The sequence below is a fragment of the Myotis brandtii genome, unplaced genomic scaffold (genome assembly GCF_000412655.1).
Source record: "Myotis brandtii unplaced genomic scaffold, ASM41265v1 scaffold188, whole genome shotgun sequence".
In the NCBI taxonomy this organism is placed as follows: Eukaryota; Metazoa; Chordata; class Mammalia; order Chiroptera; family Vespertilionidae; genus Myotis; species Myotis brandtii.
In genome coordinates, this window is record NW_005356985.1 from 501,359 (window position 1) to 517,498 (window position 16,140).

General features: G+C 55.1%; 1 protein-coding gene across 1 annotated transcript in view; it reads right to left on the bottom strand.

Annotated features, from left to right (window-relative positions):
- The window catches only part of EVC (Ellis van Creveld protein), a 44,291-nt gene that overhangs the window by 7,790 nt on the left and 20,361 nt on the right, over nucleotides 1–16,140 (bottom strand). Inside the window, 6 exon segments of the mRNA XM_014538283.1 lie at nucleotides 936–1,080; nucleotides 2,691–2,726; nucleotides 2,728–2,835; nucleotides 3,668–3,878; nucleotides 4,799–4,908; nucleotides 7,744–7,956. Coding sequence (XP_014393769.1) covers nucleotides 936–1,080; nucleotides 2,691–2,726; nucleotides 2,728–2,835; nucleotides 3,668–3,878; nucleotides 4,799–4,908; nucleotides 7,744–7,956 — 823 coding nt within the window.

The window sequence follows — 16,140 nt, forward strand, 5'->3', positions numbered from 1 at the left end:
GTTTCCGTTCGCTGACAGGCAATCCCCACATTCGGGCTGGGCCTCAGGGAAGCGGGAAGTCGGAGCCGAGAGGAAGCATGGAGGGCTGACGGATCCCCGTTCCACAGGTGGGGAAACTGAGGCTGCGAAAGGGGAAGTGAGCACCCTGTCCTGAGTGTCCCAGTCCCGGCCGTCCCCCACCGGGCGAGACCCCCCCTGACTCTGGAAAACCCCAGCGAAGGGTCCGCGGGGCCGGCACATTTCTGGGTTTGTCCCAGGTTTTATTTGAATCCAGGGTTCCAATTCCCCAGGATAAGGGGGGACAGGCCAGCTGAGCTGGTTGAGGGAAATCATATCACAGGAGCCCGCCTCCGACTGCTGCCACGCGTTCAGCGGGGACCCGTTCCAACTCTGCCCCGTGGACAAGCCGAGCGCAGCCTTCAGAGCGCGTGGGCCTGTGCTGAGGCCCCGGTGCGGGAGGGACGGTACAGCAGCGGCTTTTGTCTGTTATTTCGCTGGTCTTGGGGACACGTCCATGCCGCTACCCAGTCACCACTTACGCGAGCCCCCGGGGAAAACTCCCTGGTCTTGGGCACAGCGTAGGGGCCACTGGTCTGTTCTCACTCACGGCCCCTGTCACAGCTCGGGTTGAGGACGTGTCCATCTCTCTGGCCACCAGGAAGCCAGAGCCGAACCATGGGACCACTCAGTGGGCTCTGGTGACATAGGTCCCAGGTACAGAGCCCACCCCACTCCACCTCACTGCTCTTGTCCCGATCCATCTACTTCAACGTGCTGCATGCATACGTTTCTCTAAGTGCCTTTTAAAACAGCCTTTTAGGGACGAGCAGGGGACACATAAGGAAACGAAATATTAAAGAGAGAAGATTTCCAAAAGTGAAATTTGAGCACTCCGAGCTCGCCAGCTCCCGGCGGGGGGCTCCCCAGGCGCGTACCCTGCAGGCTCTCCAGGTGCTCCAGCCTGCGCTCCGCGTGGTCCCGCATGGCCCTCCCAACCTGCTGGTCGTACGCCTGCACCAGCCGGCCGACGCCCGCGCTGGTCACGTACACGCTCTCCACGGCCGCCTCCAGCAGCGTCCTCTGAGGGAGGAGGGAAAGGACTTAGCAGGTCACACGCGGTCCCCACCTCCCCGGCCCTGGCCCTCCTCCGCCCCCGACTCCCAACCTGGACTGGGCAGGGAGCGGGCAGAGAGTGCGTGGTTGGTTTAAACCAGTTGATAACATGGGGTGGGGCAAAAGTAGGTTTTCAGTTGTTCGTACAGAAAATATACAATAACTAGAGGCCCGGTGCATAGATTCGTGCACCGGTGGGGTCCCTCAGCCTGGCCTGTGCCCTCTCGCAATCCAGGACCCCTTGGGGGATGTAGTAGTGCAGGAAGTGCCAGGTGGCCAGGGAGGAGCCCGAGCCCAGGCCAGGCTCTGCGGGCGCTGTGCTATTCCTGCTCCTCCCAGCCCCACTGTGCCTGCAGCCGCTGCTTGGTAGCGCTGCCACGGAGGGGGGAGAGGTGCTCGCCAGCCGTGAGCCCGGCATCTGGCACCTGTCGGTCAGCTAAGCGGTGCTCCCGCGGTGGGAGCGCACTGACCACCAGGGGGCAGCTCCTGGGTTGAGCACCTGCCCCCTGGTGGTCAGTGCACGTCATAGCGACCAGTCGACTTGTTCGGTCATTTGGTTGCTTAGGGTTTTATATATATAGATTGCCTAGTTGGTGTGGCTCAGTGGTTGAGCGTTGAGCGTTGACCTATGAACCAGGAGGTCATGGTTCGATTCCTGGTCAGGGCACATGCCTGGGTTGCGGGCTCGATCCCCAGTGTGGGGTGTGCAGGAGGCAGCCGATCAATGATTCTCTCTTATCACTGATGTTTCTATCTCTCTCTCCCTCTCCCTTCCTCTCTGAAATCAATAAAAATATATATAAAAAAATGTATAAAGCAAAACAAAACAATCCTTAAAAAAAAAAGAAAATACATAATAATTAATAAATGATTAACACAAGAATGAACTCCATGTTTCACGGACTCGCACCTGTGAGCCTACTCTTGCCCACCCTGTGTTATTTTCCGTGGTCAGGGATGGTCTCAGGCTGGTGTTCGACCTGGCCAATGAGATGCGCCATTAGGGAAGTCTGCTGGGGTGGGGCTTCCCTTTCCAGCAGGAGCAGAGACTTGGCCGTCTTCCTCCCCCTTCCTGGGATGCAGATGTGATGTCGGAGGATCGGTGGCCGTTCTGAGACCATGAGGCAACAAACTAACACTAAGAATGTGGATCAGAAAGCAAGAGCCTGGGCCTTGGTGCCACGGCAGGGCCTCTGAGCCTGGCCCGCCCGCCTCCACGTGGCTCGTTATGTGGGATGAGTGGCTCACTTATTGGAGTCATTTTAGTAGGACTTGGTGATGTGAGTTATATGCATTCCTCAGTGATACACCTTCTGACCCAAAGCAGGAAGGAGAGGAAATGCTGAGATGCCTGTGGCTGGAGACGTGATGGCTGGCTTCCCGGCCAACCAGGGTTACCGGTTACCATCCTTCCACTTAAAATAATGGGCACCCTCTGCAAGGCCATAGCTCCCGGGTGGGGACAGCAGGTGCAGCGCCCAGGAGGCCACTCTGTCCAAGTCCGGCCCCTCGTCTGCCCCTGCCTCCCCCCCCCCCTTCTTGCCCTTGCGTTTCCCAGGGATGGGGTTGGCACGCACCTTGAAGTCCTCCCGGTCCTTGGTCCGGCTCCTGGTGGCGGCGGCCCACCTCCTGCACCTCCGCCAGGAGCTGCTGCTGCAGCTGCAGCCGCGTGAGCTGCGCCTCCTCCTCCAGCCGGCAGGTCTCCTCAAGCACGCGGGCCTCCTGGAAGGACAGGGCAGGGAGAGGGAGGAGCCTCGCTGCGGCCCTGCACCGGATCTGCAGGACCAGGAAGTGGGCTCGCCCTGCCCAGGGCCAGGAGGGTTGGGGAAGGGAGGGAGAAGGGCTGGAAAGTGGGGGCCTCTGGGCTTGCAAACCCCAGCACAATGGATGATCGAGGTGTCTGCTGAAGGTACCTTCAACCCAAGGCATTTAATGAGCATCAACTGCATGCCCAGGGCCATCACATACACAAGCACTTCCTCATTCCTCCTGAACACTGTGAGCCTGAACGTTAGGCGTGCTCAGGACACAGAGGCTCAGAGAGGTTAAGTAACTTTCTAAAAGTCACACAGCAGATCCGAGTCTGGGAGGAATCTGGGACATCACCGAAGCCACAGCAGGGCATATGGGGCCTTGGGGACGGCTTTCCTCGTGGGAACACGAGTCAGAGAAGGAGGCGAGGGGAGTCAGGGGCAGAGCAGCCTGCTTCCCACGGAGCCTCCGGGGCAGTGAGAGTGAGCGTGTCCCTCACCAACGGGCCAGAAAACGCCGGCTGCTCCCGTAGCTCAGCCCTGTAACTTACACGTTCTTCCTTCCGATTGTTAAACCCTTCAGATGACAGGGCCCCCTTTTCCCAGGGATGACTGTGCCCATCTGCGCTCCGATTTCAAATGCACTTTCAGTACAATTCTCATCCGAGCGTGCACTGCAGCCTTTGGGCAGCCCCCGGACAGGGCGGCCATCACCCCCCCGAGACCACGGGGAGGCAGGGCTGGGTTCTGGCTACCATGCTGGAGCCTGGCTGGGACGGGCTAGGGCCGCGCAGCGATCTCACCAGGGCTCCGAGCAGCTGCCACTGATGCTCGTCCAGGCACTGGGAGGAGCCCTGCTCCAGGGCGTGCTGCTCACGCAGCTCCTGCAGCAGGCGCTTCTTCCCCGACAGCCGCATCTGCGCCAGCACGGCGATGGCGTGGCCACGGAGAGCCAGCCTCCGGAGGGCGGAGCGCAGGAGCAGCTCGTGCCCCTGCAGGAGGCACCGTGCAGACCTTTGGGGAGAGCGGGTGGGGCAGGGGTCGGTGCTCTTGGCTTCTCTGCCTGGGGTGGTTACTCTTCTTTGTCAGCTGCTCAGACATTCTCTGGGGCAGCGGTTCTCAACCTGTGGGTCGCGACCCCTTTGGCGGTCGAACGACCCTTTCACAGGGGTCGCCTAAGACCATCATCCTGCATAGATATTTACATTATGACTCTTAACAGTAGCAACATTACAGTTATGAAGTAGCAACAAAAATAATTTTATGGTTGGGTCACCACATGAGGAACTGTATTTAAAGGGCCAGAAGGTTGAGAACCACTGCTCTGGGGTTTCTGGGTAGATCAATGTTGACATGGTAGACAAGGACAGCAGATTGCCCTTCCTCATGGGGTGGGCCCTGCCTAATCAGGTGAGTGCTTGAAGCAGAGAAGAGGCCGACCCTCCCATAAACAAGAGGGAACTGCCCGTCGGCCCACCTTGAGCTGGGACACCTTTCTCCGCCTTGGGGCTCAGACTGAGAGACTGGTTCTTCCTGGGTCTCGAGCCGGCGGCTTTCTGACGGGCTGACCCCACCGGCTCTCCTGGTTCTAGACCTTCAGACTCAGACGGGGATGCGCGTGGGCTCGCCCGAGTCTCCAGGTTGCCAACCCGCAGATATTGCAACCTCTCAATTCCTCTCTCCTCTCCTTCTGTCTCTACAGGTATAGATGCATCGATAGACACATAGATAGCTAAACACACACACACACACACACACACACCCCTCGTTGGCCCTGTTCTCTGGAGAACCCTAATACACTGAGCTACCAAGAAATGTCCCAATAGTCACACCGCACTGTAAGAGGCGGGCGTCCATGTGCCCACTCACGGGTGAGGACTGGTGTGGGTGTCACACCGGAGACAAGGCCCGGCCCTTCAGGAAGCCGTACTCACTCCTCACTGAGGCCCCCGAGCCGGCCCAGCACGCAGTGGATGGTGCTCTCGTGGTCGTCCCACAGGCGTGTCTGCAGCACAGTGGACAAGGCGTGCTCCTCCATCCACACCTGGACGCCGGACAGAGGGACACGGTCACCTCGAGCTCCTCTCACCCATCACTGCTTTGTTGGAACCTGCCTTTTATTTCTTGTTTAAAACCTGTCTCCCCTGATTTCATGAACATTTTCTCTTATAGTTCCTTCTAAAGACTTATGCATTTTCCTATTTGCATGGTAAAGCATCTAATACGAATTTTCTATGGTGTGAGGAAGGGATCTGGTTTTCTGTGGATAGATGGATACCGACTGTGCCAGCACCCTTTGTTAGTGGTTATCTTCCTATGACTGGCCGTCATGCCACCTTGGATCTCGTAGTTTCCAGAGGTACGTAGTTTCCATAGATACATGCGCCTCCCTCTATGCTCTTGTAGTCTGTGGTCTGTTCGTTTCTGTATCACACCACTTGCTTTTCAGCTGCCACTTACAGCAAGCCTCAGGCTGCCAGGGCAGGGCCTCCCATGTTCTTGTGCACAAAACTGTATTAGCTATGCTTGGTTGTTCTTCCTTTCCTATGGATTTTAGGAAGTGTTGGAAAAACAGCTTTTTTTCCCTGGGTTTTCTTATCGTTTGATTGGATTACATCTGTGAACACTCCTGTGAGGTCCAAGGCCATAGAGCTAATAAGTTTAAAGAGTGGGGCAGGGACTGAATCTAGGCCTGTCTTTCTCCAAAGCCGAGTCCTGTCTGCCCCTGCCCTGCTCCTCCCCAAGGAGCACAGGCGCCCAGGCAGACGGACTTACAGCCAGGGTCTCAGGCGCCCTGCCCTGCTCCTCCCCAACTAGTCTGTGCCACCAGGAGCACACGCGCCCAGGCAGACGGACTTACAGCCAGGGTCTCAGGCCTGAACGAGACCTTCACTTTTCCAGCATCTGTGGTTGCTCAAGGGGCGCTACCCTCATCCGCCTGAAGAGGGCGCCCGCTGCACACAGAACTCAGATAGAACACAGGGCCTACACCAAGCACCGCAGCCAGAGTTCATTCTGGGCATTGTGACTCTTACCACTTAAACCTAATGTCACAAAATCGCATTGCGTCTCATCTCCTGTTACGGACAGTCTCTGGCTCCGCTAGTGAGGCGTCTACAGGAACAAATTGCCCCGGAAACCAGGACACAGAAAACTCTAGTCTTGCTTCTCTGAAAGGTAAACTGGCTTTGTCCCTAAAGCCTATGGGGTCTTTGGTGTGAGTTTTGAGGATGCAGACACCACCAGCCACAGGACCAAGGTCACCAGCCAGGTGCCTGCACTGTCCCTCCGACCTCTCCGCCGTTACCCCAGGCAGGCTCAGGTGGTTCCCAGGGGAGCGGGCTCTACGCAGACACTGGGGTGCTGGGGAGGGCAAGGCAGCAAAGACCTGAAGTGGGACGACTGAGGCAGGACCGTGCCCAGCGAGCCAGAGCCGCCAAGACTCTGGCTTTTACGCTCCGTGAAAGGAGAAGCCGTGGGGGGTTCTGAGCAGAGAGGTGACACGGTGCGACGTGGTGTCTTGTCCAGTCGAAGGTGCAGCGATGACAAGATGCACCGTCTCTTTGGGTCTCACTAAGGGAGAAACCGCTGCCAATTACAGGAAGCTGCTTCTCCATTCCCGGGGGGTTAAGATACATTTTAAATGGGTTTGGGGACGTTTAAACGTATTTAAAATATATAAATATATATTTAAGATCTTAGCGAGTGGCCTATAGTATTTTAAATGTATTCTGGCTGAGGGTCGAGAACAGACCACGGGCCAGGGCGGCCGCAGGGAGACCTGGGGTTAGGATGTGGGCATCTTTGGGGGCCATTGTTCTACCTCCGGCATATGGATGAGGTTTTAATGGTGAAGCGTTTAAACGTATTTAAAATATATGAATATATATTTAAGATCTTAACAACGAGTGGCCTATAGTATTTTAAATGTATTCTGGCTGGGGGTCGAGAATAGACCACGGGCCAGGGCGGCCGCGGGGAGACCGGGGGGCCACCCTTCAGTGACAAGAGGTGGCTCTGCCCAGGGTGCTCAGCGTGCGGGCGATGGGAGGGGGCGACCGTCTGGATTGAAGGTGGAACGGACACTATTCCCCGCCAGCTGGATGCAGGGGGTGAGAGGAGGAGCCAACCACACGCACATCATCTCACAGCTCTGGGGGTCAGAGCTGACTGGTCTCCCTGGGCTAACCTCAAGGTCTGGCAGGGCTGGCTCCTGGGGCGGCTCCAGGGGGGCCCTGTCCTGGCCTCCTCCAGCGTCTGGAGGCGCCGCATCCCTCGGCTCCTGGCCCCACCACGCCAGCTTCTGCTCCGGCACAGTCTCCCTCTGTCTCCTCCCCACCTCCCTCCTATAAGGCCCCTCATGATGGTACTGGGCCCACCCAGAGAAGCCACAATGAGCTCCAAATCTCAAGATCCGTAACAGCATCTGCAAAGGCCCATGTGCCCCGTGAGGTGACAGATTCTGGGGTTAGGACGTGGGCATCTTTGGGGGCCATTATTCTACCTCCGGCATATGGATGAGGTTTTAATGGTGAAACAGACTCACTGGACAGCAGGTGTCCCGTGAGTGCTGCCCCCACCCCAGCCCAGCCCACGGCCCTGGGAGCCACCTTCTGCCATTCATTTCTCTCTAAAGAACGGGTTTTGCTGCTCTTTCTCGCTGGATCGGCTGAAGGGATTATCCGCTGACTTCCTGTCCTGGGACAGGAGCGCTTTGCAATCTTCCCCGACCCCCCTGAGGGCTGAGGTGAAAGGCTGGCCACCAGGATCCTGGTCAAGCCCCCAGCAGGACCCCGGGAGGTGCTCAGGGAACAAAACGCTCCTTATTCTTCCTAAGTTTCAAAAAGAGCGACTCTGGGCCGCTCCACAGGCGCCGCACCTGCTGCTCGTGCTCCAGGAGGTCCTGGGACAGCCTCCACTGCTGTCGGCGGAAGCGATCCGCGTTCCCCAGCTGCAGGGCGGCGTCCTCCTGGGCCTCCCGCCTCACAGAGTCGCACTCAGCCCGCGAGAGGCCCGTCACGTCGGGGAGCGTCTGCAGGAACAGGACGTCCACAAGCGTCTGGAACGTTCCCATGGTGCTGCGGTACAGCTCCTGCAACCGAGAGCCACACGGCGGGGTTCCCGTCAGACCACAGGTCGTCCAGAGAGTGTGAGTACAAGGCTGGACTCCGAAGTGTGGATGCTTTCTGTGCTCATGACGGCCAGAGCCACACTTAACACATTAAGCAAGGAGCTGGGAATAACACTGCTTAGTTCAAACGAACCAGTTAGGATTTTCAGAATTGAAGAATGTGGTCCAATTTTATTAACCTAACTAGAGGCCCGTTGCACAAAATTCGTGTAAGAGGAGGCCTTCCTTCCCTAGGCTGCTGGCACCAGCTTCCCTCCGGCACCAGCTTCCCTCCGGTCCGGAAGATGTCCGGCGGCTTTGCCCAGGCCGGGCCCCAGCTTTGTCAGGAAGGACGTCCAGAATGACGTCCGGAAGATGTCCAGTCTATCTGGTCTAATTAGCATATTACCCTTTTATTAGTATAGATAGTGATGAATAGGCTTAATGGCAGCTAGAAGCAGCTAAAGAGAGAGTTAGTACGCTGGAAGACAGATCAGGAGGAAATCCACAACAAAGTAAGGAGAGACTAGCGATGGGAAATATGGAGAAGACAAAAGCACGAAAGATGCAATGAGAAAACCCAACATATTTTTTATTTTGTCCTCACCCAAGGATTTTTTTCCCCCCATTGCTTTTCAGAGAGCGAGTAGAAGGGAGGGAGGAAGGGAGAGAGAGAAAGAGAGATAAACACCAATGTGAGACTCATCGACTGGCTGCCTTCCACATATGCCCGATGAGGGGTGGGGAGTGAACCCACAGCCCAGTACATGCTCTTGACCGGAATATGCACTTAATGGCATTGCCCACATCAACGCAGCAATGCAATCTGACACATGAACAGTATAGAGCAGACAAATATCATGATGACTATGTGACTACTAGTAGATGAGGAAAAAACATTTTACAAAATTCAGTGCGTGGCATATGCCCTAACCACTGAGGACACTGGGCAGGGCAAAAATCTAACATTTTTCATTGGAGTCTCCAAAGAAAGGAAGGGAGAGCCCAGGTAGAAGCAATATTTGATGTGATGATGGCTTAGACATTTCCCAAAACTGATGGAAGATATTTACAGCTGAGAAAACGAAGGCTTCATCTGCACAGTAAAAGGGAGGTGCCATAAATTGCACAAGTTTACATAGGAGGCCCTGGCACCTAGGATCTTAGCAAATTTTTTTGAAAATGAATGAATGAGTGTATAACCAGAATCTAGTAAACATAGGGTCACTTTCTGCTACATTAATAGTAGATAAAATAGTCTTTAAGAAAAAAAAGGGTGACTAGAAATAAAGGGGTTTACTTCATAATGCTAAAAGATCTAACTCAACAGAAAGATGTGAAAATCTAAATTTGCATCCGAGAGATGCAAATCAAAACAACAATGAGGTACCATCTCACACCTGTCAGAATGGCTATCATCAACAAATCGCCGACCACTGGCTTAGACATTTCCCAAACTGATGGAAGAAATTTACAGCCAAGAAAACAAAGGCTTCATCTGCACAGTAAAAGGGAGGTGCCATAAATTGCACAAGTTTACATAGGAGGCCCTGGCACCTAGGATCTTAGCAAATTTTTTTGAAAATGAATGAATGAGTGTATAACCAGAATCTAGTAAACATAGGGTCACTTTCTGCTACATTAATAGTAGATAAAATAGTCTTTAAGAAAAAAAAGGGTGACTAGAAATAAAGGGGTTTACTTCATAATGCTAAAAGATCTAACTCAACAGAAAGATGTGAAAATCTAAATTTGTATGCACTTAATGGCATTACCCACATCAATGCAATTTGACACATTAACAGTATACCTGGTAGAGCAGAAAAATATCGTGATGACTATGTGACTAGATGAGGAAAAAACATTTTACAAAATTTAATTTCCATGCATAAGAAACACCCTTAGCAAAACAGAAATGAAAGGAAACTTCTTTAATCTGAAAAAAAGACCCAACACACTATAGGAAAATTATACCTACGGGTGGAAACTGTAAAATAATATTAAAAGAAATAAGACTGAAATAAATGTAAGGAAATACCATGTTTCTGGATTGGAAGGTTGACATTGTAAAGATGTTAATTCTAACCAAAATATCCATAAATTACTAATGCTGATCAAATTGGTGGCTATATCAATAACTATGGAGAATATGGATTGAACCTATATATGTTCTTTTTAAAAAAATCCTCACCCAAGGACATGCTTAGAGAGAGAAAGGGAGAGAGAGAGAGAGAAACATCAATGTGAGAACCCACAACCTGGGTATATGCCCTGATCAGGAATCAAACCAGCAACATTTTGGTGCACAGGACGAGGCTCAACCAATTGAGCCACTCCAGCCAGGCTACATATATTCTTTCACCCAACAATTCCGCTCCTTGGTCTCTGCCCAAGAGAAATGCATGTACAGCATATCAAACAACTTCTCCAGGAAAGTTTATATCAGCAGAAAGTGTAATAGTCTAAACTAAGAAGCCATACAAATGCCCATCAACAGTAGAACAGGTAAATGGTGATGTATTTATACCATGGGATAATACAGACTGACGAGGAAGAATGAACTGCTACATGCAACACGGATGAATCTCCTAAGCATAAAGCTGAGTGAAAGCAGCCTGGCACACAAGAGCATGTGTCACATGATTCCATCTATATATATAAAAGGCTAATATCCAAATTTTCCACTCAGGAGTTTGACCGGGAGAGCGGGAGTTCGATTGCTTGCTATGACGTGCGCTGACCACCAGGGGGTGGCATGGAATATGGGGGGGCAACCAGCAGCTGCGGGGCACTGAGAGAGCAAGGGAAGGAGGAGGCAGGGAGGCAGGGAGACGAGGCCTAGGGGTCTGACCCTGCATGAATTCCGTGCACCAGACCTCTAGTTTATAGAAAAGCAAGGACCTGATGTTCGTCAAGCCAGATATGGGTCCTGTGAGGAGGGGGATCCTGGGATTGAGGGGGTGTGAGGGGGCTTCCAGGGTCCTTGCCACGATCTTTCTTCATCTGGGTGATGGTTACAGAGATGGTTTTTAATAACCATCTGCTAGTCCGATACGTCTGTGCTGCCCACGTATTTATGGGTGTTTCAATTCACAGCGAAGAAGGGTTGAAACCATGGGACTGGTTTACATTTCCCTCCAGCCTCTGCCAGCCCAGCTTTCTGCCGGGAGACAGGGTTTTAAATCTATATATATAAAAGGCTAATATCCAAATTTTCCACTCGGGAGTTTGACCGGGAGAGTGTGAGTTCGATTGCTTGCTATGACGTGCGCTGACCACCAGGGGGTGGCGTGGAACATGGGGGGGCAACCAGCAGCTGTGGGGCACTGAGAGAGTGAGGGAAGGAGGAGGCGGGGAGGCAGGGAGGCGAGGCCTAGGGGCCTGACCCTGCATGAATTCCGTGCACCAGGCCTCTAGTTTATAGAAAAGCAAGGACCTGATGTTCGTCAAATAAGCCAGATATGGGTCCTGTGAGCAAGGAGGATCCTGGGATTGAGGGGGTGTGAGGGGGCTTCCAGGGTCCTTGCCACGATCTTTCTTCATCTGGGTGATGGTTACAGAGATGGTTTTTAATAACCATCTGCTAGTCCGATACGTCTGTGCTGCCCACGTATTTATGGGTGTTTCAATTCACAGCGAAGAAGGGTTGAAACCATGGGACTGGTTTACATTTCCCTCCAGCCTCTGCCAGCCCAGCTTTCTGCCGGGAGACAGGGTTTTAAATCGATCCTCCTGCCTTGGACGCTGTGATCGCACAGCAGTGGCTGGGACACACCTTTTTCTTTCTCCTTTGTGACTGTCAAGCCACAGAAATAAGCTGTTTGCAAACTCAAGAAAAGACGAACTCTGTACAAGCGCCATGGTCTGCGAGCCCAGGCTCTTTCTAATGAGACCGCGCTGGGTCCTGCCTGCTCCCTGTGGTCACTTCCTCCGCCTCTGTCACCGGCTCCGACAGGCCATATCCATGTGCTCCGGCTTCACGCTGACGCGTTTCATCTGGGGGATACTGGTCTATGCTGCGCCCGGAACAGAACCGAACTGACTCGTGGTGCTCCTCTGTGCGTGTGCGGGTCAGGGCAGCCGGGGGCGGGGAGTGGGGAGGTACCTGGTGGGGAGAGAGGCCGGCCCCGGGCCTCAGCCCTGCACGCTCCCTCAGACAGAAGCCCAGGGCGCCAGGCGAGGGCAGGAATTCCCTCTGACTTGGGGCCTTCACTCGTGTCCGTGTCCCCTCTGCAGCCTGGCGCCTCGGGAGCAATGCTGGGGCAGGGGGAGTGCTCACACCTGCGTCTGCAGAGGACTGTGAGGACAGCACCTGCTTTGGGGGCCGATTGCAATGATGACACACAGCACCTGGCACAGGGCCAGCTTTCTGTCCCGAGAGAGGGGAGGACCCTCCTGTCCTTTAGGGTTGGGGCCAGTCATGTGACCTGTGTCAGCCAATCAAATGAGGTGGGTGTGCCGTGGGCTAGAGTGCAGGCCAGACCTCCACCTCTGCGGTGGGAGACATCCCCGGGCAGCCCACGGCCTCGGGAGGACATGAGGCAGGTGGAGCACGCTGTGTCCATCAAGCCTGGCCCAGGTCGGCCGCCTCAGGCCAGTGCAGACCGCGAGCACACGTCACTGTCGCTTCCAGCTCTGGGTTCCGAGGTGTCTCGCTGCACGACATTACGTGGTCATGGTGACGTGACCTCCACCACAGCAGGGGCGGGTCCCTCACAGCCGAGGGACAAAGGTGGCTTATGCTCACAGCGTCAGAGGCTCACTCTGCAAACGTCTCTCGAGCCCTTGCTATGGGCTCCGTGCCAGGGACATGGCAGTGACAGGCAGACGTGGACCCGGACCTCAGGGAGTGCACAGCCCAGCGGGGGGCAGGGGTCGCTCTGACAAGTGCGATGGCCGGGAGGGTGGCAGCCCTAGGGACAGACCAGGGAATCTGGTCTGAGGAAGTGACGTTTAACTGAGACAAGAATGAGAACAAGCAAAGCGGAGGGAAGGGAGGGGACCGAGTTTCAGGCAGTGAGAAAGCACACGCAAAGGCACTGGGGTAGGAGGGACGGGCATCTCGGCGGAAGTGAGGGATGTCTGGAAGGAAGCAAGCAAGGGACATGACCCCAGATACGTGGCCATGTGGGCCTGGTGGGCCACAATAGGGGAGCTTATGGGCCAGGCTGGGCAGGTCTCCTGGGTCAGATGGGGTGGGTCTCGTGGGTCAGGCCATATGGGAGCATCACAGACCAGCCTGGGTGGTCATCACGGACCAGGTGAGGGGTGTTAGCTCAGCCTGGGGGCTACGGGTGGCAGTTTTGGGTGTTAAGTGAGTTCATTCATGTGCTCAATCTACACGGAGGGCAGCTAAGAATTCCCGGGTGAGAGAGGTCGGGCGATACGGACAGGGCCACATGGTGGGTACACAGCCAGGAAGGGCCACACTGCTCTGCTCTGTCTGCTTCCCAAGCGGCTCTTCTCTACTTTGCAAATCTGCGCCTCTTTGCAGGGAGGCCAGCTGGTTGGGAAAATGACTAAAAGGGAGGAGGGGCTATAACCACTTAGCACGCAGGACCATGAAGGCACTGGCGAGTCTAACTTCTGCAAATAAAGAAAACGTAAATTAACGGCTCCAGTGGCTTTAAGTCACAACGAAGAGCCACGTTCCCTTCGCCGGCTGCCATGGGGTACACCTGTACGTGCCAGCCTGTATTTCTCAGACTCTGCGCCCTTGGAGACGACCTGTCACCCTTTCACCTTGCTAAAGGACCAGGCAAACTGACTCACGCCCTACCGCCCCACAGACACCTCCTTCCAGGGACACGGACCACAGGGTGCCACGCATCTACCATTCGCTCCTCCAGACCTACCTCAGATAGACTACGGCCCAGGAAACCATTGCTCTGGCATTTCCCCCAAACCCAATTTCTTTTACTCTTTGGAAACCTAGTGCTTCCTGTCTGCGTTAGGCAAAATAATACCTCCCCAAGTCACCCATGTCCGAACCCCCGGAATATGCCACCTTCCAGGGTCCAAGACAGTTCTCAACCTTGGCTGCACATTAGAATCAGCCTGGAATCTTTTTAAAATCCTGATTTCTGGGCCTCATCCTCCAGAAATTCTGTTTCTTTGTTATTCTTTGTTATGGGGTGGGGCCACAACATGCCATAACAAGAAACAGAATTTCCGGAGGATGAGGCCCAGAAATCAGGATTTTAAAAAGATTCCCAGGTGATTCTAATGTGCGGCCAAGGTTGAGAACCACTGGTCCAAGAGATTCTGCAGACACACGTTAGGGACAGAGACGGGAAGAGACCCAGGTGAGTCCAATGTAAGCACAAGGGCCCGTGCAGGTGAGAGGGAGGCAGGAAGTCAGGGTGAGCGGAGATGGGATGGTGGGAACACGTGGGAGCACCAGGTCTCTGGCTCTGGCACGGAGGGGCCACGAGCCCAGGTATGTGGGCGTCCCCAGCAGCTGGGAAAGTCAAGGGAATGGATTCTCCCTCGGGGCCTCCAGCAGGAACCCAGCCCACGGGCACCTTCCTTTTGGCCAGTGACGCCCCCTCGGACGTCCGACCTCCAGGACTGCAAGGTAATAACTCTTGTATTTAGCCACTGAGTTTGTGTTAATTTGTTGAGAGTTTGTGTTAATTTCTCATCGGACACGACCACGCGCCTTCAGAATGCCAGAATTTCAGTTGCGCGCTCATTCCTCGATTCCCTCGTTCGTTTATTCATCCGTTTTGCCTGACCGCCTCTCCCTTCTCTTGCTCACCAGGCCACTTCTCCCTCCTCCTTGAATGTTATGAGCCCCAGGCCTGAAGCCCAGGCTCCCAGCTGAGTTTCCTAAAACAAAACACCTTAACCTTTCACTGCTGGGCAGCCAAGAACCGACCTTGTTGAGAGAGAGGCCTGTTTGCCCCGGTTCCTGCGAGGGGACCTCCACGTTCTTGGAATGTCCTCCCAGATAGGACACGAGGGTCTCAGGTTACGGGGGAGCCTGGGCTCCGTCAGTGATGTGATTAGGGTGGGGCCTGGGGCCGTGTGCTATCAGCCCATCCCGCAGAGGGCAGCGGTTAAGGCCAGCCACACCGGCGGCCGACCACGTCTGTGACTGCGTCCCAATAAAACTGGACGCCGAGCTCGGGGAGCCTCCGTGTGGGCAGTGGCCAGTGTGTGATGTCACAGCGCTGTAGGAGGCCAGTGCTGCCCACGCCCCCTGAGAGGACGCTGGAGGCCTCTGCCTGGGACCTCCGGCTGACCTGGGTCTGTAGCTCCTGCTGCAACCACCCGCAGCGAGTCCTTTAGAGCAGCGGGCGCCACCCTTTCGGACATCACGGACCACCGGCGGGCGCCCGCTGCTTCAGAGAACTGAAGAGCCGCAGGGTGGTCTTGGGGACTTGTGTTTGGTGTCAGTGAGGAATGGGAGGGAGGGAGGGAGGGAGGGAGGGAGAGGGGAAAGAGAGAAACGCAATGTGAGACTCAACTGGTTACCTCCGGCACACACCCCGACCGGCGGGGAGTGAACCTGCAACCCAGGTAGGCGCCCTTGACCGAGAACCGAACCTGAGACGCTTCGGTGGGCGGGGGCACATCACCCGTGTCTACTGTCTCTGTGTTCTCGGAGGACGGTTCATTTCTCTCCTTGTCCGCCGACTCCTGGTGAGAACCGAGGCCGAGAAGCTGGAGTGTGGCGGGTCTGTTTCACCACACTCCCCGGAGCCTTTCAAGAGACATGGCACGAGCAGGACAGGCAGCAAGCAGGCCCGCGTGGCGCTTGGCTCCGCGCCTGTCCCCACGGGCCCGGGTGGCGCTGGGCTGGGCTCAGAGACCTCTCTATGAGCCGCGCGACCTGGGATTTAGCAGCATCCGCGTCAGCCAAGCTGGGACCTTACTGTTTGTTTACAGGTCAGGAGACAGCGGGCATTTAGAAAAATGCTGCTCTCTGCTGCCTGAGAACGCGAGGTGGTGGTCAGTTTATCTCACAGCCCCGTGCCCACCATACCATGATGGTGCCTCACAGCCCCGTGCCCACCATACCATATGGTGCCTCACAGCCCCGTGCCCACCATACCATATGGTGCCTCACAGCCCCGTGCCCACCATACCATATGGTGCCTCACAGCCCCGTGCCCACCATACCATATGGTGCCTCACAGCCCCGTGCCCCCCATACCATAT